Raw genomic sequence first — 27,511 nt, 5'->3', positions numbered from 1 at the left:
TTATAGAAGTCATACTTCTGTTTTTTCCTTACGCTTATAAACTACTTTATAAGCCGTTCAACACATTGAACTATTTTACTTCTCAACAGGATCTAGAAAGCTAGCACTTGTGTGGCCCTCAATGGTTCATTGATACAACTAGCCGTGGGTTCACATCTCCATGTGATTCGGACTAAACATGTCCTTATACGAGCATACCCCAATTGCTCCATTCTTAATTATCAACTCCTTGATAATAAGAACGTCAGAACTCAAGTCTGATAGTACCCAACCAATCATGTTAAAAGCCTAGCAGCATCGCTTACATGATTCCCTAGGTATCAAATGATAGTGCCTGCAAGAACCATTCTATTATGGTTAGCGTACAGTACAGTCCCTTCATCTCATATATCCCGATCGATTTGACGNCAACCATAAACTAGGACGTTTCCACTCGTTAAGTGAGAACCACTTGGAAAGTTTTTTATGGAGGGTTGTTCAGTGCACTCTACAAGGAGCACCTATCTGCATGCTCGGACATCACAATGTCCCCTACCAATGAAACATGGTACTCACATCGCAGATACTAGTCTCGAACTCGAGCGGCCTATATCCTTTTTAGCGGCGGATGAATCGACTAGGAACTGTTTAGAATATACAGTATTGCAAATATGAGTTTCATGATACTCATCATATGAGCATTTCATATTTTTTCTACTATTCATATATTTAAGGACTTTATCTATACAACTAGCATGGGTATACAGATAAAGAAGTGCCAAAACAATATTTTAAATATTATTAAAATAAAAACTGTTTATACATAGAGTTTCATTGTGAACACTCGGCCAACACTTGGCTCGACGTGCACCTACTCTAACATAAACATCGTACTAAAACATGACATCGAACCCAAAAACAATCTCTATATGGAGTATGATCATTTCCCAAGCAATGGAAGACACGGCAATCTCAACCTGCAGAATTCACAAAGGCACGGAACCCGTGTCAGGGTCAACGAGTAATCGTGCGTTAAATACGCAAAAGCATGCCATATTATTTCCTTCAAACATCTATCACACCATAGTAATTATTAAATCATGTTTTGAATGAAAACAAGGCACACAAATTATTATTTTCGTAACTATACACATGCATGTTTGTTAGTTCCAAAATCATGTTTTTATGTTGTTTAAGGGGCTGCCATGGATAGGGTATTAATATGGAATTGTTTTACACAGGTTTAAGGGTCTAGAACCCAACCAATATGCTTCACAACATGATATGAAACACCCCACTCCCATGACATTTAAATTAAGTAAATAACATACGCGGAAGCCTTCGCATTTCAAAGGGAAAGAAACATATACTATTTACATCAAAACCATTTCCAAGGTCAAGGTACATGATCATTCACAATGTATTATCCATAATATAACCAAAATCCAACACAAACCTTTCCTTTCACTCATTTACTAAACTACATGACATTTTAAAACTTTGCATATGTTCACTCCACCACAATTCAAAATGACAAAACCAAAAAGTGTTTCCCTTGGCATCTTATATGACTTCCCCCGCCTCGAACAATCCATTTCAGTCCTTCTTATCACCTGCATCACATGACATTAACTGGAATGAGAATAAAACTCAGTAAGTAAGAAGCTGTACATAGCAATTACATATACATAGCTTTGGCTTATAACATGGCTATAGCAATGGCGATAAAGAATGAATCCTAAATCTCAAATCAATGTAAAATGTATTATATCATTAAAACTCAGTAAGAAATGACAGTTCTGTGACCTGTAACCTGTGACCTGTGGCAAGTATCTCTTTGATATAAATATCAAAACTGTGAGAGATACTTCATAATCATGTGATTGGCCAACGACATGCATGAATTACTATCATTCCTTGGCTTTAATCATAGGAATTCTCATTGAGGCATTTTGACAAACATTTGGTAGGAACAAGGAATTAATGGCTCCTTTGTCAATGTATTCAATGGTAATTTTTGAACAATGAATATATATAACAATATACATATCAATTATATGCCAATGGAAGGAGCTAATTGACAATAACATGGCTTGATACATATATAAATCATGTGAGCACAAAGGAAAAGCTTTCACTTACAACCCACAAGCAAGTGGTTGCTATGATTACTTAGAAGAAGTTCCTACAAGATAGCACATGAATTTAATCATCAATCAACACGAATAAGCATAGGAAGTTCAATCAATCCAACATATATCTTCAACTTCAAATCCTTCTCAACTCAAGACTATAACATCCTTACCTCAAAGCTTGAGAATTGAGGTAGGAGACTCACAAAAATTCTTGAACTTGATGTGGAAGATGAAGAGAGAAAAACCTTGGAGAGAAAAGCTTGAATCGAGGGAATAAAAGGGAAAAGAGATGAGGAATGAAAAGAATAGTCTAAAAAAGGGTTAAAAGCCTTAAGAATACACCAAAAACGTGTTTTCTATGCCATAGACACGGACCCCGTGCCACCCTCCGTGCATAGGTACGTGTACACATTGGAAATCACTCATTTTTCATGGCAAGACCCGGACCCCGTGTAGGGGTCCGTATACCCATTGCCAAGGGTCAAAATTGCATTTTTTCTTCCGAATTAGCCAAGGTGGTAAATATGAAAGTTGTAGCTCTATGTCTTTTCTTGCATCTCCAATTAGCCTCATGTCATTTGAAGGTCTGAGTAAAAATTTAAGCCCATTCTCCCAACATATGTCAGTGCAGGAACAACGATACACACGACATACTTCGGGCCACTTTTGGCTCGTCTTCCCTAATGATTTGAACAAAACTCGAAACATAAAAGTTATAGCCTTATATCATATCTTTCTAATGAAAGTGGCCTCACATCATTTGGATTATTGTAAAAATTATTATACTAAAAACCTTAACGACTGTCATAATTTTCATACCGTTTCTGTACTCCAATCTTCTAAAAACTATAGTTATCAAAACATCCACTCCAAAACCTCCACCAAATCCAATTTCAACACAAATTCAAACCATCCAACAATTATCAATGAACTCATTCCCCCTCCATAAGCATCAACAACTATGAAACATAACAGCAAGAACAATAATCATACCTTACCATTCAATAAATATAACCATAAACAATAACCCTTCAACATAAACTCAACCATTAATCATAAAACATGTTCATAACAATAATAAACCATAAATATTCACTTGATAAAAGGTTGGGCTATTACAATCTCCCCTCCTTATAAAAATTTCGTCCCCTAAATTTGCTTACCGTTGAATAAATTGGGATAATGATGTTTCATTTCTTCCTCCGATTCCCAAGTCGCCTCTTCAATAATATGATTCCGCCATAGAACTTTTACAATACCAATCTCTTTGTTCTTTTACCTTGCAGTTAAGAATTTGAATCGGTACTTCTTCGTAGCTCAGGTTAGGTAAAAGATCTAATGATTCATGTCGAAGAACATGAGATGGATTGGGAATATATTTGCGTAGCATAGACACATGAAAGACATTGTGCATTCGATCCAAGTCTGGTGGCAATGCAAGACGATAGGCTCGGTCCCCAATCTTGTCGAGAATTTCAAACGGCCCAATATATCGAGGACTTAACTTACCTTTCTTGCCAAACCGCATCACTCCCTTAAAAGAGGCTATTTTAATAAAAACATGATCACCTACCTCGAATGTCAAAGGCCGTCGACGAACATCGGCATAACTCTTCTGTCGAGACTGAGCGGTCTTCATTCGTTCTTGGATTAATGCCACCACATCTGCTGTTTGTTGAACCAATTCTGGGCCCAACATCTTCCTTTCACCTACTTCTTCCCAATATAAAGTAGATCGGTGCTTTCTTCCTTACAGAGCTTCATAAGGTGCCATGCCAATTGAAGTCTGGTAGCTATTGTTATACGTAAATTCCCCTAAAGGCAATTTAGAATCCCAACTTCCCGGAAAATCAATTGTGCAAGCTCGTAACATATCTTCAAGAATTTGAATAACCCTTTCGGACTGCCCGTCGCTTTGAGGATGATATGCTGTGCTAAAGGCCAACTTGGTGCCCAAGGCTCTGTGCAAACTCTTCCAGAATTCAGAAGTAAACCTCGGGTCACGATCAGATACAATTGACACAGGGATTCCATGAAGTCTTACAATCTCAGCCACATAAACTGCAGCATACTGATTAATGGTAAACGTTGTTTTGACCTGAAGAAAATGAGTCGACTTGGTTAATCTATCAACAATCACCCAAATGGAGTTGTAACCCTTTGGTGTTCTTTGAAGTCCCGTTACGAAGTCCATGGTAATGTGTTCCCACTTCCATTGAGGTATTGGGAGCGATAGTAAAGTTGCAGCAGGTCGTTGATGCTCAATTTTAACCTGCTGACAGATTAGACATTCAGAAATACATAACATGATATATTTCTTCATACCTAGCCACCAATAAAGACGTCGAAGATCTTGATACATTTTGGTACTGCCAGGATGAACTGAATAAGGCGCTGAATGATCTTCAATAAGAACATCTTTCCGAATGTCATCCCCTACTGGAATACAAATTCTACCTCGAAAGGTCAACAATCTAGTACTATTCAAACCAAAATCAGAAACTCCTGTCAAATCACTTTTATTCTTCAACTCTAATAACTGAAGATCCAGTTGTTGTTCCTTTAAAATTCGATCAATCAAAGTAGAGTGAAGAACTAATGCAGATAATTGATTTACTGTACCTGGGGATACCAGAGTTATTTTGTTTCTTTGCAAATCAAGCAACAACGGTTTCTGAATCATGGAGCCCAATAAATAACTGGATTTACGGCTTAAAGCATCCGTAACGACATTAGCTTTTCCAGGATGATAGCTAATGGTGCAATCATAGCCTTTTACCAGTTCCAACCACCTCCGCTGCCTCATATTCAATTCTTTCTGTGAAAATAAATAACTTAAGCTTTTATGATCTATAAAAATTTCACATTTCTCACCATATAAATAATGCCGCCAAATCTTTAAGGCGAAAACTACCGCCGCCAACTCCAAATCATGCGTGGGATAATTTTTCTCGTATTCTTTTAGCTGCAAGAAGCATAAGCGATCACTTTCCCACGTTGCATCAACACGACACCTAACCCCTGCATTGAAGCATCTGTATACACAACAAAATCCTCAGTACCACAAGGAAGTACTAATACAAGGGCAGAAGTTAGCTTATCTATTAAAGTTTGGAATGCTTGTTGGCATTCTATGGTCCATTCAAATTTGATAGCTTTTCGTGTCAAGCTCGTCAATGGCAAGGCAATTTTCGAGAAATCTGCTATGAATCGTCTGTAATACCCTGCTAAACCAAGAAAACTCCGTACCTCTGAAACTGTCTTTGGAATAGACCATTGCTTTATCGCTTCGACCTTGGACGGATCGACTGCTATTCCTTCTTTTGACACGATATGGCCCAAAAACGCCACTTGCTCTAACCAAAATTCACATTTCTTTAACTTAGCATATAATTGCTTCTCTCTCAATGTCTGTAATACGATCCTCAAATGCTCACTATGAAGTTCTCGTGTCTTAGAATATATTAAAATGTCGCCAATAAATAGAATCACAAAAGCATCCAAATACGGCTTAAAGACACGATACATCAAATCCATAAACACTGAAGGAGCATTAGTTAATCCAAATGACATCACCAAAAATTCATAATGGCCATACCTCGTTCTAAAAGAAGTCTTGGGTATGTCCTCCGCTTTTACGTTCAATTGATGATATCCGGATCGAAGATCGATTTTCGAAAACACGGTGGCTCCTTGCAATTGATCAAAAAGATCATCGATTCGAGGCAAAGGATATTTATTTTTAATGGTTACCTTGTTGAGTTCTCGATAATCAATGCATAACCTGAATGATCCATCTTTCTTTTTCACGAACAAAACCGGAGCTCCCCATGGCGAGGAACTAGGACGAATAAAACCTTTATCTAATAGCTTCTGCATTTGATTCTTCAATTCTTTCATTTCAGTTGGAGCCATTCTGTACGGAGTTTTAGAAATTGGGGCTGTACCTGGACTCAATTCAATAACAAACTCTACCTCTCGATCAGGAGGTAATCCAGGCACATCATCAACAAATACATCAGGATATTCTTGAACCACATCAATATTCTGTAATTGCACATTACTGTCCATATTCACGTCCGATACTAAGGCTAGAAAACTAGTACATCCATTATTCAACAATTTAATAGCTTGCAAGCACGAAATAATGGGAGTACTAATCGATGACCCTAGACCAACAATTTCGTCACTTTCATGGTTATTAGTTAAAAACTTCACAATCTTTCCCACACAATCAATTACGGCACGATAAGCGGATAACCAATCCATACCCAATATAACATCAAAAGCAACCATCGTAATCATAATAAAATCAGCATATAACAATCTCGTCCCCATCTGTACAGGACATGCCTTAAGGATACTCGTAGGACAAATCTCATCACCAGAGGGCAACATAATAGTAAAATGTAAAGGCATGACAGTAGGCTCGCGAGATAAAAAGTGCATAAATACTTCAGACATAAAGGAATGAGTCGCACCAGTATCAATCAATGTAAGTGCTTCCTTGCCAGATATTAGAATATTACCTGATATGACTGAAGAATCAGGATTGGCACCCTCTTTTGTCATTGTGAAAATCCTGCCTTGAACCTTTACCTTGTCAGAGGAGAGAGGACACTTCCGTGTTGTATGCCCCATTTTTTTACATCGATAACATCGGCCACTTCCCACTTGACACTCACCTTTATGTGTCTTGCCACATTTAGGACATAATGATCGCTCCATGTCTGAAGAAGGCGCAGAAGGTTTATTGCGTTGCTCCATCTTGCCTTTTCCTTTGTGACCACCTCGAGTACTAGCACTTGTTCCTTGCCCTCTAGCTTGAAAAGATTGCCTTCTTAATTGCCGCTCTTTTTCAATTTCTTGTTCATCGTGCTCGGCAAGTAAGGCTCTTTCAACAATGTCTTGATAAGTGATCACCTTGGCCATATGAACATCCCTTCGAATTTCTGGTTTCAACCCACGAAGTAAGTGTTCTCCTTTGTCTTTATCATTCTCGACAATGAACGGAACAAACACACATCCTTCTTCAAATTTCAAGGTGTAATCAGCAACAGACAAGGAATCTTGTCTCAATTCAAGAAACTCTTTAACCTTCTTCGCTTTAACTTCTCTTGAAAAATAGTTGGCATAAAATAACTCTTTGAACTCATTCCATTTTAACTCACGGACATTAACAGTCACTTTAGTAGCTTCCCACCAGATGCGGGCAGCTTTCACTAGAATAAACACAGTACAGCTCACTCTATCTCGATCAGCCTAAAGTGATCCAATGATAGCCTCCAATGATTTAACCCAATCAAGAGCTACGAGTGGATCGGCACCACCGACAATTTCGGGAGGGTTCATTCGCCTGAATAATTCATAAGAACTACCTTCGGCGCTTTCCACTCTACTCTGTCCTCTTCCTTGACTATGACCCTAGGTTGAGGTATGCAGGCTCAACAACTATTGAATTTGTTCACCATGAACTTTCGCTTGTTCTTATATTAATTTACTGAATTCATCTACAACGTTGGTAGTCCTATCATTGGTAGGGGTCCTATCAACCCCTTCAGTAACCTTTTGTTTATGAGGCATTTCCTACACATAAGCTCACTTTAACATAGATATAAAGAAAGAATACATCAATAACAATGGAATATGATCAACTCTCAATGTTAAAATCAATAGATGAAGGATCGAAAACATACCGTATTGTCCTAGGTAGAAGAAGTCATATACTGTTCAAGAACTTTTGCTCTGATACCAATTGAAACACCCCACTCCCATGATATTTAAATTAAGTAAATAACATACGCGGAAGCCTTCACATTTCAAAGGGAAAGAAACATATACTATTTACATCAAAACCATTTCCAAGGTTAAGGTACATGATCATTCACAATGTATTATCCATAATATAACAAAAATCCAACACAAACATTTCCTTTCACTCATTTACTAAACTACATGACATTTTAAAACTTTACATATGTTCACTCCACCACAATTCAAAATGACAAAACCAAAAAGTGTTTCCCTTGGCATCTTAGATGACTCCCCCGCCTCGAACAATCCATTTCAGTCCTTCTTATCACCTGCATCACATGACATTAACTGGAATGAGAATAAATCTCAGTAAGTAAGAAGCTGTACATAGCAATTACATATACATTGCTTTGGCTTAGAACATGGCTATAGCAATGGCGATAAAGAATGAATCATAAATCTCAAATCAATGTAAAAGGTATTATATCATGAATTAAAGGAAGGAAATGACAGTTCTGTGACCTGTGGAAGTATCTCTTTGATATAAATATCAAAACTGTGAGAGATACTTCATAATTATGTGATTGGCCAATGACATGCATGAATTACTATCATTCCTTGGCTTTAATCATAGGAAATCTCATTGAGGCATTTTGACAAACACTTGGTAGGGACAAGGAATTAATAGCTCCTTTGTCAATGTATTCAATGGTAATTTTTGAACAATGAATATATATATCAATATACATATCAATTATATGCCAATGGAAGGAGCTAATTGACAATAACATGGCTTGATACATATATAAATCATGTGAGCACAAAGGAAAAGCTTTCACTTACAACCTACAAGCAAGTTGTTGCTATGATCACTTAGAAANGCTAATTGACAATAACATGGCTTGATACATATATAAATCATGTGAGCACAAAGGAAAAGCTTTCACTTACAACCCACAAGCAAGTTGTTGCTATGATCACTTAGAAGAAGTTCCTATAAGATAACACATGAATTTAATCATCAATCAACACGAATAAGCATAGGAAGTTCAATCAATCCAACATATATCTTCAACTTTCAAATCCTTCTCAACTCAAGACTATAACATCCTTACCTCAAAGCTTGAGAATTGAGGTAGGAGACTCACTAAAATTCTTGAACTTGAGGTGTAAGATGAAGAGAGAAAAACCTTGGAGAGAAAAGCTTGAATCGATGGAATAAAAGGGAAAAGAGATGAGGAATGAAAAGAATAGTCTAGAAAAGGGCTAAGCCTTCAGAATACACCAAAAACGTGTTTTCTATGCCATAGACACGGACCCCGTGCCACCCTCCGTGCATAGGTACGTGTACACACTGGAAATCACTCATTTTTCGTGGCAAGAAACGGACCCCGTGTAGGGGTCCGTATACCCACTGCCAAGGGCCAAAACTTCATTTTTTTCTTCCGAATTAGCCAAAGTGGTAAACATGAAAGTTGTAGCTCTATGTCTTTTCTTGCATCTCCAATTAGCCTCATGTCATTTGAAGGTCTGAGTAAAAAGTTATGCCTATTCTACCAACATGTGTCAGTGCAGGAACAACGATACACACGACACACTTCGGGCCACTTTTGGCTCGTCTTTCCTAATGATTTGAACAAAACTCAAAACATGAAAGTTATAGTATTATATCATATATTTCTAATGAAAGTGGTCTCACATCATTTGGATCATTGTAAAAATTATTATACTAAAAACCTTAACAACGGCCATAATTTTCATACCGTTTCTGCACTCCAATCTTCTAAAAACTATAGTTATCAAAACATTCACTCCAAAACCTCCACCAAATCCAATTCAACACAAATTCAAACCATCCAACAACCATCAATGAACTTTTTCCCCCTCCATAACCATCAACAACTAAGAAACATAACACCAAAAACAATAATCATACCTTACCATTCAATAAACATAACCATAAACAATAACCCTTCAACATAAACTCAACCATTAAATCATAAAACATGTTCATAACAATAATAAACCATAAATATTCACATGATAAAAGGTTGGGCTATTACATGATGGATCAAAGCTGGAACAGTCGTTGGTAAGGGAAGAAGGAGCCGTGAGGTTTTTGAAGAGTTTGTGTGCATGTGGGGTTTCAAGGGACTCGATTGTTTGTTTGGGGCTTGGGGGCTCGGCCAGGGCTGATAGGGGATCGGCTAGGGTCATGTTGAGAGCCTAGGAGGAGTCCTAGGGCGGCTGGGCACTGCTGCACGTAGGGAGGAAGGGAACGTGCGAGACCCGCTTGAATAAGAAAGTGGCGCGTGGCTGGTGCAAGCGCCTAGGCTGGTGCGCTGGTCGAGGCGTGGTGCAAGAAGGTCTAGAGGGTGGTGCAGGGACGGCTAGGTGGAGGGAGTCGGGGTCTAGATGACGGAGGAGTCCTAGCATGGCAAAACTCCTAAACCACATAAGGGGAGTGCTGCGGCTAGGAGATTGCTTGAGCAGGGACTTGCTGCGTGGCTCAGGGGCTTTGGCTGGGTGTGGCTCAGGTCTGGGACTGGTATAGGGCCAGTAAAGGTCATGGGTGGTCAGTGGTTAGATGGCTTGATGAGTCTTAAGGCAACTAAACCTCACACACGCACAAAAAGAGGTTAAGGGCTGTGGGCTTTTCGAGGGTCTAAGGGGCTGGGGCTTGGCGAGTAGGGTTCCTAAACGAGTTGGCTATTGGCCCGAGGTGGCTCGGGCGTGGCTCAAGTAAATCGGGAGATGGCTCGGGTAGATCGGTTAAGGGTCAAAAACGAAAATTAAAAAACAAAAATTAGAACCATGGGTCCACGGGTGTGGTTCATGGCTCACAAGGGTATAATAATTAATAAAAATGCTATGTTTAAAATTTGGGATCAAAATAATGGGTTTTAAATTTATCCGAGATTTAATCGCCTCACGAAACATTAATTAAAGAATTAATTGAAAAATCTAGATTAAAGCATAATAAAATTATGAAAAATTATATTTAAGCTCAAATAATTATTAAAAGTCTAAATTTTTAATTTGGGAATTTTGTACTAAGGTTTGATTTAATTCGGGATTAAAACGCGTTGATATGTCATATTTAAATATTAAATTAAAAGTCCTCGATTTAAGATAAATAAAAATATGTGAAAATTCATGTAAGCTTAAATAATTATTTGGGACATTTTAGAGTCAATGAAATTAAGAAAATGTCAAAAACTAGAAATTTTACGTAAGGGGCAAAACGGTAATTTTACACCCAAAAATTAGTGAACGTCGTGACAGTGCTCTGAATGCTGTTTTATATGCTAAATGAATATTTTCAATGTTTATGGATGCTTATGGATTTTTAAATGATAAAATGTTTATTTTAAATGTTATGGAATTTACGATGAAACAATAAAGTCAAAAGAAATGTTGCAAGCTTGTTTTTAAATGAAAAATGATATTTAAATGCATGATTTTTATATAGTGATGAAAATGTGAAACATTGGAGGAGATGAAGTAATCGTGACTATTATGAGAATATGAAGATATAAATGTGGATATCGTGAGGGAAAAGGCCCCAAAGGGAGCCCGTTTACGGGAGAAGGCCCTAGAGAGAGCCCGACGATCGTGTTCCCATATGATGAGGATAGGCCAATGCTCAGTTGACGGGTGAGAGTGTCGCTCATGTCCCCGCTGCCCAGTACTATGGTTACATTTAGATGGATCCATCAAATTTTTAAGGATAAGGAAAGTCACGATTAACGATCTGAATTCAATAAAAGGAAAATGAAATGTTTATTCTCATGATAAAAGGATTATATGTTATGAAAATGATAAAAAAAGAAAAATGTTGAGGTTAAGTTATGCATGATCATGAAATGTTATTTTATGTAAAAGTATTTTCACTGTTGCTTGTGAGCGTGCACATAACCCGAGGACCAGCGCTTCTATTTTTCCGCATTTATGATTTATGTTTAAAACTTTTGTTATAGAATTTTACGACTATTTATTTATGGTTTTGATTGGTTTTTGAAAAGATAATACTTTTAGCAATATTTGAAAAGATTATTTTTAGGTTTGGTAAAACGTTTGCCGATTTCATGTTTTGACTATTTCTTTTGATTTTCAAATACTAGTTGGTTGTTTTATTTTAAAAATGATGCAAAAATATTTTATATATATGTAAGTGTTCCGGCCGAATAGTAAAAGTTTAAAAAAAATTCTAGTATTTTTTAAGGTAAACAAATAGCAGACTTTTCAATTGGTAAAAGAGCAATGGTTTTGTAAAAGGTTGTGTCACCATCAGTGCTGGGAAGCTCAGTCGTCAAGCCTCAAATTTTATGTTTACATGCTTTATACGATTTTTATGTTGCTTCCTGTATGATTACATGAATTATATGTTTACGAGCTTTTTGAGGATATATGTTTTAGAATTTCTATACGTGATACAATGTGAAATAAGAAATTATATGATTTAAACGCATGTTGGTTTTGTGGTGGAGTTGGACTGTGTTGATTTTTGGGTTTTAGTATTGGCGTTCTAATTTTTGGGCCATAAGTTAATCGAGAATATTATGAATGCTTTTGGGGCACGTTGATTTTCTAAGAAAATACCGATGAATCATGGTTTCTAGTTGATATAATTTTGGGAATTTGACATAAGGAATAATGATTCAAAGACGGCGATGATCTTTGGAAGTAAGAAAACATATAAATTGGGATTTTAAGTTTTGATGAAAATGTAAGATTGGTTATGAGGATTGATTTTTGGCGATAAGTTTAAAATTTTTGAAATTATGTTACGGGAAACAGGTAGAAGGAAATTAAGAATACTAAAAACGTGGGGCCTCGGGTCCGATATTTAATACTAATAATTATAATTGTCACACACCAAATGATTGAGTAAAATACATAATTTGTTGTTCACAAACTTACATAAATATCGTCAAAATAATTTAATTGTCTCAAATGTTTGAAATATAAATTTTCAACATGCCAACATGAAGTAGTGAACCAAAGAAATCCAAACATCATCACATAGCTCCTAAGACCCGAGAATCCCACTCTAACCCGTATCTCCTCGCCTGGAGCTGGGCTCTGGCATACCAAGCCTCGCCTCACCTACCGTCAAGCACATGAAAACAAGAGGTACCGGGCATGCCGGTGAGTATAAACCCAGTATGATACAATCAATCACAAATTTGAGTTAAATTTTCAAATATTTCATATAAATTCATAAAGATGCAATATAATGCAATGCATGATCAGAAGTTGTGGGCTATCAATAAATCTCAAGATCAAGTGAATCATCTGGTCATATGGTACCCAAGGGAATAGAATCACCCAGCAACATCCACCGACTCATCCGCTCGGGGTGGGGTGCTGTGTTCTACAATCCCAGGACTATGGTGCGCCTATAGAGAGTGTTCAGGCCATAGCAGCGACCTCCGCATACACTATGCCAACTCAACTATAGCCCCATACGTCCAACAAATCAATATATCAAGGCGACCTCCGCCATATCAAATCTGAATCAACAAGTGGCTCAATATGCAATGTCATGATGCAAATCAATATCATCATCTCGATATCATAATCAACTCATCTCAATACAACAATCATCATCAAATCACCAATAGTTCATCAAGCCATAGAGTTTTCAATTTAAAATAAAAATGATACTTTTACCTCGTATGTTATCGACCGTAACATACCTTTCAAATATTACCAAAAGAAGATCGAAATGTGTAGATGAGAAGTCTTGAACCTTTGAATTCTACTATAACTCAAGGACTTTGATCATCTATCAAAACAGAGTAATTTCTGTTCAAAATTCATAATTAGTTCAATACTGCTTTGAATCAAGATCCGTAAATTTCTTAACCTTAATATGCCATAAAAACATTCATTGAATCATTTCATCAAACACATAGCATGCGTGCTAAAGAAATTAGCTCCTATACTTTGCCATTGGCTTCAATTCCATTTTAAATTCAAACCAACACAATTTCAACATCTCCAACATCTCAAATATCAACACAAATATCAATTCTAAACTTCATCCTATTTCCAAACTTGAATAAAAATATAACATACTTACACCATCTTGAAGATCTTGGAGAGAGGATCACAAATCTAACTTCATTTCATAATTTCCTTGAGCAAATCTCCCATAGATTGAAGAAGAAATTAGAAGATGAAAGGAAAAATGAAGAACCCTAGCTCTAAACCGATGGAGTAGGAAAAAGATAAGAGAAAATGATACAAAAATCATTTTCCAATCAAATATATATCATCCAAACGTCAAAACAAGTTTTTTGTACAAGTGTTGGGCGCCATGGCGCGTGATTTTGGCGCAGCCGCGCGCCCCTTGCTGCCCAAACACCAAAATTTCAGTACTGCGCGCGCTAGGGCGCCGGATCCTGTGCAAGGGCGCGCAGTATTCTGCCAAGAACGCATTTTTAAATTCAGAATTTGCGAAAGTGGTAAACTAAAAAGTTGTAGCCCTATATCTTGGCTTGCATCTTCAATTGGCCTCATGCTATTTGGAGATTGGAGTAAAAATTTATGCTAAATCTCCCAACATGTGTCATTGTAGGAACGACGATACGCACGACACACTTCGGGGCTCTTTTGGCTCGTCTTCCCTAATGATTTGAACAAAACTCAAAACATGAAAGTTATAACCTTATGTCATATCTTTCTAATGGAAGTAGCCTCACATCAATTGGAGCAATATACAAAACATTATGCTAAAAACCACCACTACTGCCACATTATTTATACCGTTTCTGCACTTCCATCACCTATTTAGCTCAAATTCAACCTTTGATTCTACCCATCAATTATCTATTCCATTCTATAACATTCATTACCATTTATACCATAACATAAAGTCATAAACCATCACAACTAATGCCACAATATTTCAAAATTCGGGCATTACATGAGTTGATTGTAGGAATTTTGAAATTAAGGATCAAAAGGGATAATTTATGAAGAAATTAAGAATTTATTTTGCAATTGTTAAGGAAGTTGTGGACTAGTTTAACAATAAGTGAGAATTGAATGGGTTAAATGATAAGAATTTTCGATGAATTAGGCTTGTAATAATATTTAGAACTTTGGGATATCTTTGTTATAATGTTATAAGGAATGTTAATCAAGGGTTTTTAAAGATGAATCAATATTAGGTTTGAAAATCTAAGCGTTAGCGGATGCGTTTGAGATTTTAAAATTGAAATATAATAGGTTGATGAACATTTTGGGTATAATATAAGAAAAGTAATATACGATAAGGGTAGTCATCCATTTTGATTATTGAGAATTGTAAGAAAATTTAAAATTCGAGATTACAATTACATAGCACTAAGTCATTATGGGTCTTTCAAGTTGCAATTCGCAAATAAGGATTTGGAAGGAAAATTTAATTTGGATCAAGGAGACGTAAGGACATTCTAGAACTTAAGTTTTATAAGAGAAGCGCAGCGGAAGCGTGGATTTTTGGGATACTAGATGTAACGTACCGTACTTTTTACTACTTAAAATTTGCGTTAAAATTAAATATTTTCTTAAATACCAATAAACTCTCAATTTGCATTCAAAAATAACTGTTCAACCAAAAGTATTTTCAAAAGAAAAATACTTGTTTAAACATTGTAATCAAAACGTGAAATCAGAGTATTTTGAATATTTCATAAGAACTTAAAATATGGCGGTCCTCGGATTTAGCCTCCCGCACAGTCCAAGCTAGCTCACTGGTCCACATCTCTCGTCTCCTCAAATGCATCCTCACCTGCATCGATCATGCCTAGTGAGTCTAAAGACACAACACGTATAAACTGGAAGTAACAAGTACTATGTAATAAAACCACATGCAATTTTAAAATAGAGCGTACATTCTTGAAACTTTAACATGTGTATAAAAGCTTGAACTTACGTACATAACATCGACGTGCCATAACGTGAAACTTTTCTTCAACATGCTTGCATACTTGAACATACATAAACTTCATCATTTTTGCGTAAAGGCACGTTTCAAAGCAAGTGACCCATACATAATGTGTCTGATCAGACTAAACCACAGTACTGGGTTGACAGGGAAGATCCACTGCCACATACATGAGATCCCCGTTCATGATTTAAAGGGTGGATTGGTCCCTGGTCATGCTTTACCACTTTCCAATCATGATCTAAACCCGTTCATGCTTTAACGGGATGAAGAGGTCCTCGGCCACATTCACCGACTTCCAAACCCATTCATAAATTGGTCACCTGACATTTAGCATACCTCAAAAACTTAAAAAAGTATTTTCTTGCACGTCGAACATACTTACTTGGCGTTGAGGGATTCGTTGGATATCTCTTGGGGCCACTGCTGCACATACTAACATGAGTTCAAACACTTATCTTTCATTGCTTAGACGTAAAGCCATGCTCATACCCAAAAATGACAATTTTCCTTATGACGTTCTAAATATCTCGGGACTTGACCTCGTTTAATCATCGTACTAAATCATGACATGAAACCGCAAAGCAAACAATAAAATTTTCCCCAAACATGAAGTACAAGGACCCCGTGCCCAGGTCCGGCTACGGGTCCGTGTGAGTTCTGTAAAAGACATCCCAAAAAAAAGGATGGACATGGACCCCGTGCCAAGGTCCGTGTAGGCTCGCAAATCTGACACCAGGAAGGAAACAAAGGCACGAACCCCAAGAAGAGTTCCGAGTGAAGGTCCGTGTACCAACTGGAAAAACGCGCTGGACAAAAAACAAAGACTCGGACCCCGTGCCGTGGTCCGTGTGGGGGTCCGTGTACCCACTGTGAACACGAAAAAACGGGATTTCTTATACTTGTGGCTTCCACTCCCTAACTCGATCATCCCAACCGTGAACCGACACCTCGGGACACATCCTAGGGCACTACGCATGAACTCCAACCTGTGCAAATCATCAAAGTTGTCCCCAAACTCAACAAGCGACGCAAAACGACATAACTTGAATTTTCGACACCAATTTCTTCCTACGCCTTCTATTACTTTCTGAACCATCCTTGACTTGAAACAAGACATCAAATGATGCCTAAACACCTCCCACATGATGGCTCAATGCAGTAGTATCGACCCGGCGATGCCCAACGAAGTCTGCAACTCATAACTTCAAGGATACATCAATAACGTAATTTTCAAAAAACGCAATTTGAGCAGTCCCATGAAAAACACCATAACACACTCAATTTTTATCCAAATATTTTGATTTTATATCAAATCGAAGGTATAAAAAAGTTCTACAATTTTTATGTTGAAAGTTTTCTCAAAATCATGACCCAAAAATCGCAGTTTTCAAAAGAACAGTAAATTTCAAAATTTTAGATCTAAAAATGTTTCGAAATCGATCCAACATGTTTCTACCCAAACCTTGCACATCATACATGGATTTTTACGTATAAAACAATGCAACACATACTATGACATGATCGACGCATGAAAAATAGAATATACTTGCCTTTTGATAATAAAATTTACCGAAACGACGACGCCGACGCGGGAAGGATGTGAGAGACGATCCGGAACGAACGTGGCACTAAATTCTTTGAAGAAAACTAACGAAAATCGCTGGGAGAATTGAAGAAAAGAGGCGCCTGCTCTATGGTAGAAGAACCTTAGGTTTTCTCTCAACAATAAATTTCTGAAATTGTAATACGTTTTTGCACGTGTTGTGTGTTGTCGTGTGTATTGTGTGTGTTAGTGTGTGTGTGGAAGTTAGGGAACGTAATTAGTGGGTTAATTTAAGGAAATAAATTGCTTAATTATTAATTAGCAAGTTAATTAAAATAATTACCCCTTCTAACCCAATTAAAATCCCTAAATTTAGAAGTGTACAATTGCTATTTTTTTAAACTTTAAAATCTTAAAATGACCTAATGATTAAATTAGGCTTTTAAAATACTAAAACTAGATAAATTATTTAAAACGCCCCATTCTACACTTAAAATAAAATACCATCTTTTAAAATTTCCAAAATCATCGCTGGTCTTTTCTCCTCGATCCCGCATCGAATAATCGCTTGAAACAAGAACCTCGAAAAAGAAAATATTTTTAACGTGCATCACTTAAACATCAATAATTTAAAATAATGAAATTTCATAAAACATGCATTGCTAAAATCATCTTAAAATTAAATAAATGATTTAACAATTAAATAAATGCATGTGATTTACGCGTACTCATTTGGGCTCTACAGTTCCTCCCCCACTTATATAAATTTCGTCCTCGAAATTAAATCTTGCCAAACAATTCCGGATAGTGAATCCTCATGTCTACTTCGGTCTCCCAAGTGGCCTCCTCTACTGATTGGTTTAGCCACCGGACTTTGACCAACTTGGTCACCTTGTTCCGAAGTCTCCGCTCCTGTCTGTCTAGGATTTGGACTGGTCTTTCCTCGTATGACAGGTCTGGAGCAAGTTGAAACGGCTCAAAGCTCAAAACATGCAAAGGGTTAGCTAGGTACTTCCTCAGCATCGAGACGTGGACCACATTGTGTACCTCGGCCAGATTCGGCGGAAGGGCAACACGATAAGCTAGTGTCCCAACTATGTCAAGAATTTGAAACGGTCCAATAAACCTTGGACTAAGCTTGCCTCTCTTCCCAAATCTCATAACACCTTTCATGGGTGCTATCTTCACGAAAACGTGATCACTTATGGCAAACTCGAGAGCCCTTCTCATCTTATCAGCATAACTCTTTTGACGACTCTCGGCGGTCTTCATCCTGTCTCGGATCTTGACCACCACATCTGCAATCTACTGAACAATATCGGGAACACGTTCTGCTCTCTCACCAAACTCATTCCAATGAATTGGTGATCTGCACTTCCTTCCATACAGTGCCTCGTAGGGAGCCATACCTATGGATGATTGAAAACTTTTGTTGTAGGTAAACTCCAATAGAGGTAGCTTCGATTCCCAAGTCCCATGGAAATCGATCATACAGGCTCGCAATAAATCCACCAAAATCTGAATCACTCGTTCAGACTGGCCATCTGTCTGAGGGTGAAAAGCTGTACTTAATAGCAACTTCGTCCCTATGGTTGCATGCACACTCTTCCAAAAGGATGATGTAAACCTCGGGTCCCTGTCGGACACGATAGAAACTAGGATTCCGTGCAATCGGACTATCTCCCTGATATAGAGCTCCACATAATGCGTCATGGAGAAAGTCGTCTTCACTAGCAAGAAATGTGCTTACTTAGTAAGTCGATCCACTATAACCCAAATAGCATTGGATCCTCTGACTTACCTCGGGAACCCAACAACGAAGTCCATGGTGATATTCTCCCATTTCCGCTCAGGGATAGGGAGTGGCTTAAGCATCCCTGCTAGCCTCTGATGTTAAGCTTTCACTTGCAGACAAGTGAGAAATTCAGACACAAACCGAAGGAAGTCTCTCTTCATACCTGGCCACCAATACAAGATCTGCAAATCTTTATACATCTTGGTACCTCCTGGATGAATGGAATACAGAGATGCACGTGCCTCTGTCAGAATATAATCTCTTATCGAATCAACACTAGGCACCCACATTCTACCTCTGTATTTCACAATACCATCAGACACTGTGTTGAGTACACTGTCCTTGGCCTCATCCTCCAGTCTCCATTTCTGCAACTGCTCATCTGAAAGACTGACCTCTGCGGATTCGATCTAGCACAGAAGACTGGACTGTCAGATTAGACAGCTTAGGAGCTCTGCCCCTATGATAAACCTCTAGGCCAAATCTCTGAATTCCACACTGAAGAGGTCTCTGTACTGACAGCTGTGCTACGGCTGCAACCTTTCGGCTCAAGGAATCTGCCACAACATTAGCTTTTCCCGGATGGTAGCTAATTTTGCAATCATAGTCTTTTACCAACTCTAACCACCGTCTCTGTCTCATATTTAATTTTTTTTGCGTGAAGAAATACTTGAGACTCTTGTGATCGGTAAATATCTGGCATTTCTCTCCGTACAAATAATGTCTCCAAATCTTCAAAGCAAAGACAACGGCGGCTAACTCAAGATCATGAGTTGGGTAGTTCTTCTCATGCAACTTCAACTGCCTGGAAGCATAAGCTATAACCCGACCATGCTGCATCAACACTGTGCCTAACCCGACCTTAGATGCATCGGTGTACAACACAAAATCTCCCTGCCCTAATGGCATGGCTAACACCGGCGCTGAAATAAGAGCTTGCTTCAAAGTATCGAAACTCTTCTGGCAATCATTACTCCAAATGAATTTAGAATTCTTCTTGGTCAATGAAGTGAGTGGCACTACTATCGAAGAAAATCCCTGAATAAATTTCCTGTAGTATCCTGCTAGGCCTAGGAAACTTCGAATCTCTGATGCATTCTTCGGTTCAACCCATTCTTTGACTGCTGTTACCTTAGCTGGATCCACCTCAATACCACTGCTAGATACTATATGACCCAAAAACGCTACCTTCTCCAACCAGAATTCACACTTACTAAACTTCGCAAATAACTTGCGACTCTGCAAGACCTGTAAGACCGACCTCAAATGCTGGCTGTGCTCCTCATGGCTCTTCGAGTAAATAAGAATATCGTCAATGAATACTATGATGAATTGGTCAAGATAAGGCTGAAATAATCGGTTCATGAGGTCCATGAATATTGCTGGATCATTTGTCAGTCCAAACGGCATCACTAAGACTTCGTAATGCCCATATCTGGTTCTGAAGTCTGTCTTATGAACATCTGCATCTTTTACCTTCAGTTGATGATACCCTGATCGAAGATCTATCTTAGAGAACACTGTAGCTCCCTGTAACTGATCAAAAAAGTCCTCGATCCTTGGAAGTGAGAATTTATTTTTGATCGTTACCTTGTTCAGTTCTCGATAATCGATACACAACCTCATGTTCCCATCCTTCTTCTTTACGAAGAGTACTGGTGCGTCCCATGGTGAGAAACTAGGGTGTATGAATTCCTTGTCTAGGAGCTCCTGAATTTGCTGTTTGAGCTCTAACATCTCAGCTGGAGCTAAATGGTACGGTGCCTTGCACAAGATCAATGGCGAACTCCACCTCTCTATTTGGTGGAAGGCCTGTGATGTCATCTGGAAAGACGTCAGGAAATTCTCTGACTATTGGCACGTCAGATATAGACGGAGTGGGTACGTCAGATGCAGAAATAACAGTGGCTAAGAAAGCATGACACCCTTTGTGAATGAGTCTCCGCGCCTGCATGCAAGAGATCATGCGAGGAAAACTCTTCCATCTAGCTGGCTCAAAGAGAAACTGCTCCATACCCATAGGTCTTACTAACACTGACTTTTTCTTGAAATCGATGAGAACTCTGTTCTTCGTCAGCCAGTCCATTCCCAAAATAATATCGAATTCTGGCATTGGCAACACAATCAAGTCTGTATACACTAGGTGGACTTGCAGTTCAAGATCAATGTCTCTCACCACACTAGTAGCTGACAATTCTTCCCCTGATGGGATTGTCACTGAATAGCTCACGTCGAGTCCAATAGACTTGACGTCCAGGTGACTAGCGAACGTCTCCAAAATAAAAGAGTGAGCTGCCCCTGAATCTATCAAGGCCTTCGTGGCGACTCTCTTTATGAAAATATTTCCTGAGAGACGTCAGCACAACACAAAACATATCTCCCAATGTTCTAACCTTAACCTCAAGCATAGTAGCCAATTTATATCCCAAGTCACCAAAGTAAATACTAGCATACTAATAAACCCAATTAAAATTCAAACACATGTATGGCAAAAATGATACTGCGCTTAATTAAATAAGTTTATCGGTCAGTAATGTCGTGTTTGGGTTCGCCTCCTGAGCGTGCATGGCGAACACCCTTCCCTAGGTCGGCTGCACCCGCTGTGGGCGGTCCTTAAGCATGTGGTCACTGGCTCCACATTTAAAACATTTCTGTGATCCCCACAGACACTGTCCGGGATGTTGGCGGTTGCATTTAGAGCACACTGGGAAATTATCGGGCCTTTTCGGAGCTTTCTGCTGCGAGATAGGACCCTTGCCTTTCGGTGGTCTCTGGTACGGCCTCTTAAACTGAGGTAACTGCTGTTGATGCTGCTGCGGAGCTTGATAGGGCCTCTTGCCCTGTCTGTCATTCTCAATGTCTCTTTGATCCTGCTCTGCCGCCAAAGCTCTTGACACAACAACTGCGTAAGTAGTAGGACCAGCAACTCGGACGTCTTTCTCCCGGACATCATTAGCTATCAGGGGTACAAAGTAACACCCCCTCTCAAACTTTTTCCCAAACTCTGTTACGCTGATGTCTCCCTGTCGCAGCGCCATGAACTCCCTGGTCAACCTGGATCATACTTCCTTGGTGAAGTACTTTTAGTAGAACACTTCTTTAAAATAGTTCCAAGTCAGAGTCTGCAGGTTAACTGATACTGACGCACTTTCCCACCAACGCCTGGCGTCTCCTGATAGAAGGAAAGTGGCACATCTAACCTGGTCTGCATCCTGCAGCTCCATAAATTCAAAATCACCTTGATGGATTTAATCCATCCCTCAGTCACCATCGGGTCGGTAGTTCCCGAAAACTCCTTCGGATCCATCCTCCGAAACCTTTCATACACATCCTCTGGTCGGGGCCTCGCCCCTGCATTCGCTGTAGCCTGGTTCCCCGCATATTGTGCGAAGAACTCCATCATACCTACAAGCATCTGGGCCTGCATATCTGGGGGTGGGCGAGGAGGGGTGACCCTCTCCTCATTCCGAGCCTCTCTATCCTCATCTCTTGCTTCACGGTTAACCATATGTCTAGGATGCATACTGTTCCAAAATTTCCCCAACACGTAAACCCAACATGCATGAACATGATACCAATATCATAAGATGCACGTAATTTGAACTTTAAAATATGCACATGGTGAAATCAGAACTTAATGCTTACTACATAACATAAATTTAAAACCTTAAAACTTACAGACTTGAGGTGTGACTTCGTGAGCTTCTTGCAACTGGCAGTAGGCATAACCCTTTACAAGAACACCGCTCTGATATCAACTGTAACGTACCGTACTTTTTACTACTTAAAATTTACGGAAATATTAAAAATTTTCTTAAATACCAATAAACTCTCAATTTGCATTCATAAATAATTGTCCAACCAAATGTATTTGCAAAAGAAAAATACTTGTTTAAACATTGTAATCAAAACGTGAAATCAGAGTATCTTGAACATTTCATAAGAACTTAAAATATGGCGGTCCTCGGGTTTAGCCTCCCGCACAGTCCAAGCCAGCTCACTGGTCCATATCTCTCGTCTCCTCAAATGCATCCTCACCTGCATCGATCAATCCTAGTGAGTCTAAAGACTCAACACGTATAAACTGGAAGTAAAGAGCACTACGTAATAAAACCACATGCAACTTTAAAATAGAGCGTATATACTTGAAACTTTAACATGTGTTTAAAAGCTTGAACTTACATACATAACATAGACGTGCCATAACGTGAAACTTTTCTTAAACATGCTTGCATACTTGTACATACATGAACATACATAAACTTCATCATTTTACGTAGAGGCATGTTTCAAAGCAAGTGACCAATACATAATGTGCTTGATCAGTCTAAATGTAGAACCCGTAACTTGGACTGCGTATAAGCCATGCATAATTTCTAGTATTTAAATTAAAATGATTTTTATTGCATGAGCATTTAAATTCTTTTCTTTAAATTTATTTATTTTACGTAGTAGTTTAATTGTCACCTTTTCAGTTAAATAAGTGAGGTCGGACTGGAGATGGAGTATTGAGATAAGTTAATAAAGACTTATTTAAGAAGTGGTAATTTAGCATGTTAGTAAATGTAAATTAAAAAGTTGGCATGCATGCAAGTTATTGAATTTCCTTGGCATTTTAAATAATTTTTTTAAAGCATTAAATGCATGTTTATATTCATGTGAGGCCCGGGGCCGAAGAGGGCGGAGGGTGATCACCGGTGCCATTAGTTGCACGGACAATGAGCGGCTCCTAGCAGGCTTCTAGGTGGAGGGAACATGAATGAACCAATCCCACACGGGAATGAGAGGGATTCCGAGACTGTTCAATGTAATGGACTGTACAGTCGTCGAATCTGGGACGTTACAGTTGGTATCAGAACTTGTGCTAAGTATCTATATGTCCAGGAGATCTTAGGTTCGAGTCTGGGGAGGTACAAACTCCAGTGCCTGGGCTGGAGGAGTCATTGAGTAATGCTGCCATGGGAAAACCGACTCCCGCCAGTTGGATCGGGAACAGCCCATGGGCTTTACAATAAAAAAGGCGCCTTTTATTGTAATGCCCATGGGCTGTTCCCGATCCAACTGGCGGGAGTCGGTTATCCCATGGCCCATTACTCAATGACTCCTCCAGCCCAGGCACTGGCGTTTGTACCCCCCCAGACTCGAACCTAAGATCTCCTGGACATATAGATACTTAGCGCAAGTTCTGATACCAACTGTAACGTCCCAGATTCGACGACTGTACAGTCCATTACATTGAACAATCTCGGAATCCCTCTCATTCCCGTGTGGGATCGGTTCATTCATTTTCCCTCCACCTAGAAACCTGCCAGGAGCCGCCCATTGTCCGTGTAGCTGATGGCACCGGCGATCACCCCCCGCCCTCTTCGGCCCCGGGCCTCACACTAAACAACAGTACTGGGTTGACAGAGAAGATCCACTGCCACATACATGAGATCCCCGTTCATGCTTTAACGGGTGGATTGGTCCTTGGTCTTGCTTTACCGCTTTCCAATCCTGATCTAAACCCGTTCATGATTTAACGGGGTGGAGAGGTCCTCGGCCACGTTCACCGACTTCCAAACCCATTCATAAATTGGTCACATGACATTTAGCATACCTCAAAAACTTAAAAATTATTTTCTGGCACGCCGAACATACTTACTTGACATTGAGGGATTCGTTGGATCTCGCTTGGGGCCACTGCTGTAAATAGTAACATGAGTTCGAACACTTATCTTTCATGGCTTAGACGTATAGCCAATGTCACACCCAAAAATGACAATTTTCCTTATGACGTTCTAAATATCTCGGGACTTGACCTCGTTTAATCATCGTACTAAATTATGACATGAAACAGCAAAGCAAACAATAAATATTTCCCAAAACATGAAGTACACGGACCCCGTGCCCAGGTCCAGCAACGGGTCTGTGTAGGTTCTGTAAAAGAAATCCAGGAAAGAAGGAAGGACACGGACCCCGTGCCAGAGTCCGTGTGGGGGTCCGTGTGGGCTCGCAAATCTTACACCAGGAAGGAAACAAAGGCAGGGACCCCGAGAAGAGGTCCGGGTGAAGGTTCATGTACCTACTGGGAAAACGCGCTGGACGAAAAACAAAGACATGAACCTTGTGCCCTGGTCCATGTGGGGGTCCGTGTACCCACTGTGAACGCAAACAAACGAGATTTCTTATACTTGTGACTTCCACTCCCTAACTCGATCATCCCAACCGTGAACCGACATCTCGGGACACATCCTAGGGCACTAAGCGTGAACTCCAACCTGTGAAAATCATCAAAATTGTCCGCAAACAAACGACACAAAACGACATAACTTGAATTTTGGACACCAATTTCTCCCTACGATTTCTATTACTTTCTGAACCATCCTCGACTTGAAACAAGACATCAAATGGTGCCGAAACACCTCCCACATAATGGCTCAATGCAGTAGTATCGGCCCGGAGATGCCCAATGAAGACTGCAACTCATAACTTCAAGGATACATTAATAACATAATTTTCAGAAAACGCAATTTGAGCAGTCCCACAATAAACACCATAACTCACTCAATGTTTTTCCAAATATTTCGAATTTAATATCAAATTGAAGGTATCAAAAAGTTCTAAAATTTTTATGTTGAAAGTTTTCTCAAAATCACGAACAAAAAATCGTAGTTTTCAAAAGAACGGTAAATTTTGAAATTTTAGATCTAAAAACGTTTCAAAATCGATTCAACATGTTTCTGTCCAAACCTTGCACATCATACATGTAACACATACTATGACATGATCGACGCATAAAAAATAGAATATACTTGTCTTTTGATAATAAAATTTACCGAACCGACGACGCCGACACGGGAAGGATGCGAGAGACGATCCGGGACGAACGTGGCACTAAATTTCTTGAAGAAAACCAACGAAAATCTCTGGGAGAACTGAAGAAAAGAGGCGGCTGCTCTATGGTAGGAACCCTAGGTTTTCTCTCAAAAATAGATTTTTGAAATTGAAATATGTTTTTGTGTGTGTTGTCGTGTGTTTTGTGTGTGTGTGGAAGTTAGGGAGGTAATTAGTGGGTTAATTTAGGGAAATAAATTGCTTAATTATTAATTATCAAGCTAATTAAAATAATTACCCCCTTCTAACCCAATTAAAATCCATTAATTTAGAAATAAAGTGTACAAGTGATAATTTTTTTAAAAAAACTTTATCATCTTAAAATCACCTAATGATTAAATTAAGCTTTTAAAATACTAAAAGTAGATAAACTATTTAAAACTTCCCATTCTCAACTTAAAATAAAATACCATCTTTTAAAATTGCCAAAATCGTCGCCAGTCTCTTCTCCTCGATCCCGCATCGAATAATTGCCTGAAACAAGAAACTCGAGAAAAAATATTTTTAACGTGCATCACATAAACATCAATAATTTAAAATAATGCAATTTCATAAAACATGCATTGCTAAAATCATCTTAAAATTAAATAAATGATTTAACAATTAAATAAATGCATGGGATTTACACGTACTGATTTTTGGCTCTACACTAGAACTAAGTTTAAACTTTTGGTTATCAAGGATAAGCGAATTTCGGGGACGAAATTCAATTTAAGGGGGGAAGATTGTAACGCCCCGAAAATTTAAAGGTCCACGCGAACCACATGCACGCAAATTATTAAATTCCTTGTGTATTTCAATTAATTGTTTTAATTGCATAAATTAATTATGTTGTGCATGTTGATATGTTTAAAATATATTTTTTTGGATGGTTGCAATAAAATGTATTTTTAAAGGTTATTCGAGTTGTCATCGAGAAACGGAGAACGATGGCTAAAAAATAAAAAATATTTTTATTAAATAATTATTTTTAATTATTTAAAATATGATTGATGCTTTTTATTATTTTTGAAAATAAGGAGTTTTGAGGTGATTTTATACGTCGGGATGTAATTTTCATTGGTGTTGGATTTTCAACAAAAATACGAACGTTTTGACAACCAGGCTAATAATTTCACAAAGATTATTAAACAAAATATTTTAATTAAAGACTACTGGGCTAAATGGGCCTAATTAACATTGTTAATGGGCCTAAGATAGCAATTAGAGTTTGGTTAGGATTTTATTAGTATTTAAAGTGAAAAACCCCACCCCAATTCATTGTTAACTCACGGTCCCCTTCCCCAATTCTCCCCAAACTCTCCCAACACAATACACGGCACTCAAAATATTATTCAAGAGGAAACTTTCGAATTCTTCAAGGAAAAAAATCAAGCCAAGGATCTTCGTGTCGTCGTTCTTCAATCGTCAACGAATAATCGTGCGTTAATAACGCAAAAACACGCCATATTCTTTCCTTCAAACATCTATCACTCCATAGTAATTAT

General features: G+C 38.6%; 1 protein-coding gene across 1 annotated transcript; it reads right to left on the bottom strand.

Annotated features, from left to right (window-relative positions):
* Window positions 1–2,969: 2,969 nt before the first annotated feature.
* On the bottom strand, window positions 2,970–22,656 carry LOC140971316 (uncharacterized). Its single transcript, XM_073433534.1, has 8 exons — window positions 22,417–22,656; window positions 22,297–22,360; window positions 21,854–22,104; window positions 21,542–21,601; window positions 5,899–7,376; window positions 5,029–5,149; window positions 4,119–4,932; window positions 2,970–3,073 (listed from the first exon to the last, which is right to left on the bottom strand). Exons 1-8 carry the CDS (start codon window positions 22,654–22,656, stop codon window positions 2,970–2,972), a joined length of 3,132 nt encoding a protein of 1,043 aa, XP_073289635.1.
* Between the last annotated feature and the right edge of the window lie 4,855 nt (window positions 22,657–27,511).

This window comes from Primulina huaijiensis, chromosome 1, assembly GCF_012295235.1.
Source record: "Primulina huaijiensis isolate GDHJ02 chromosome 1, ASM1229523v2, whole genome shotgun sequence".
Taxonomy (NCBI): Eukaryota; Viridiplantae; Streptophyta; class Magnoliopsida; order Lamiales; family Gesneriaceae; genus Primulina; species Primulina huaijiensis.
The sequence above is the reverse complement of the archived record's forward strand: the minus strand, read 5'-3'. Positions and strand labels throughout refer to the sequence as shown.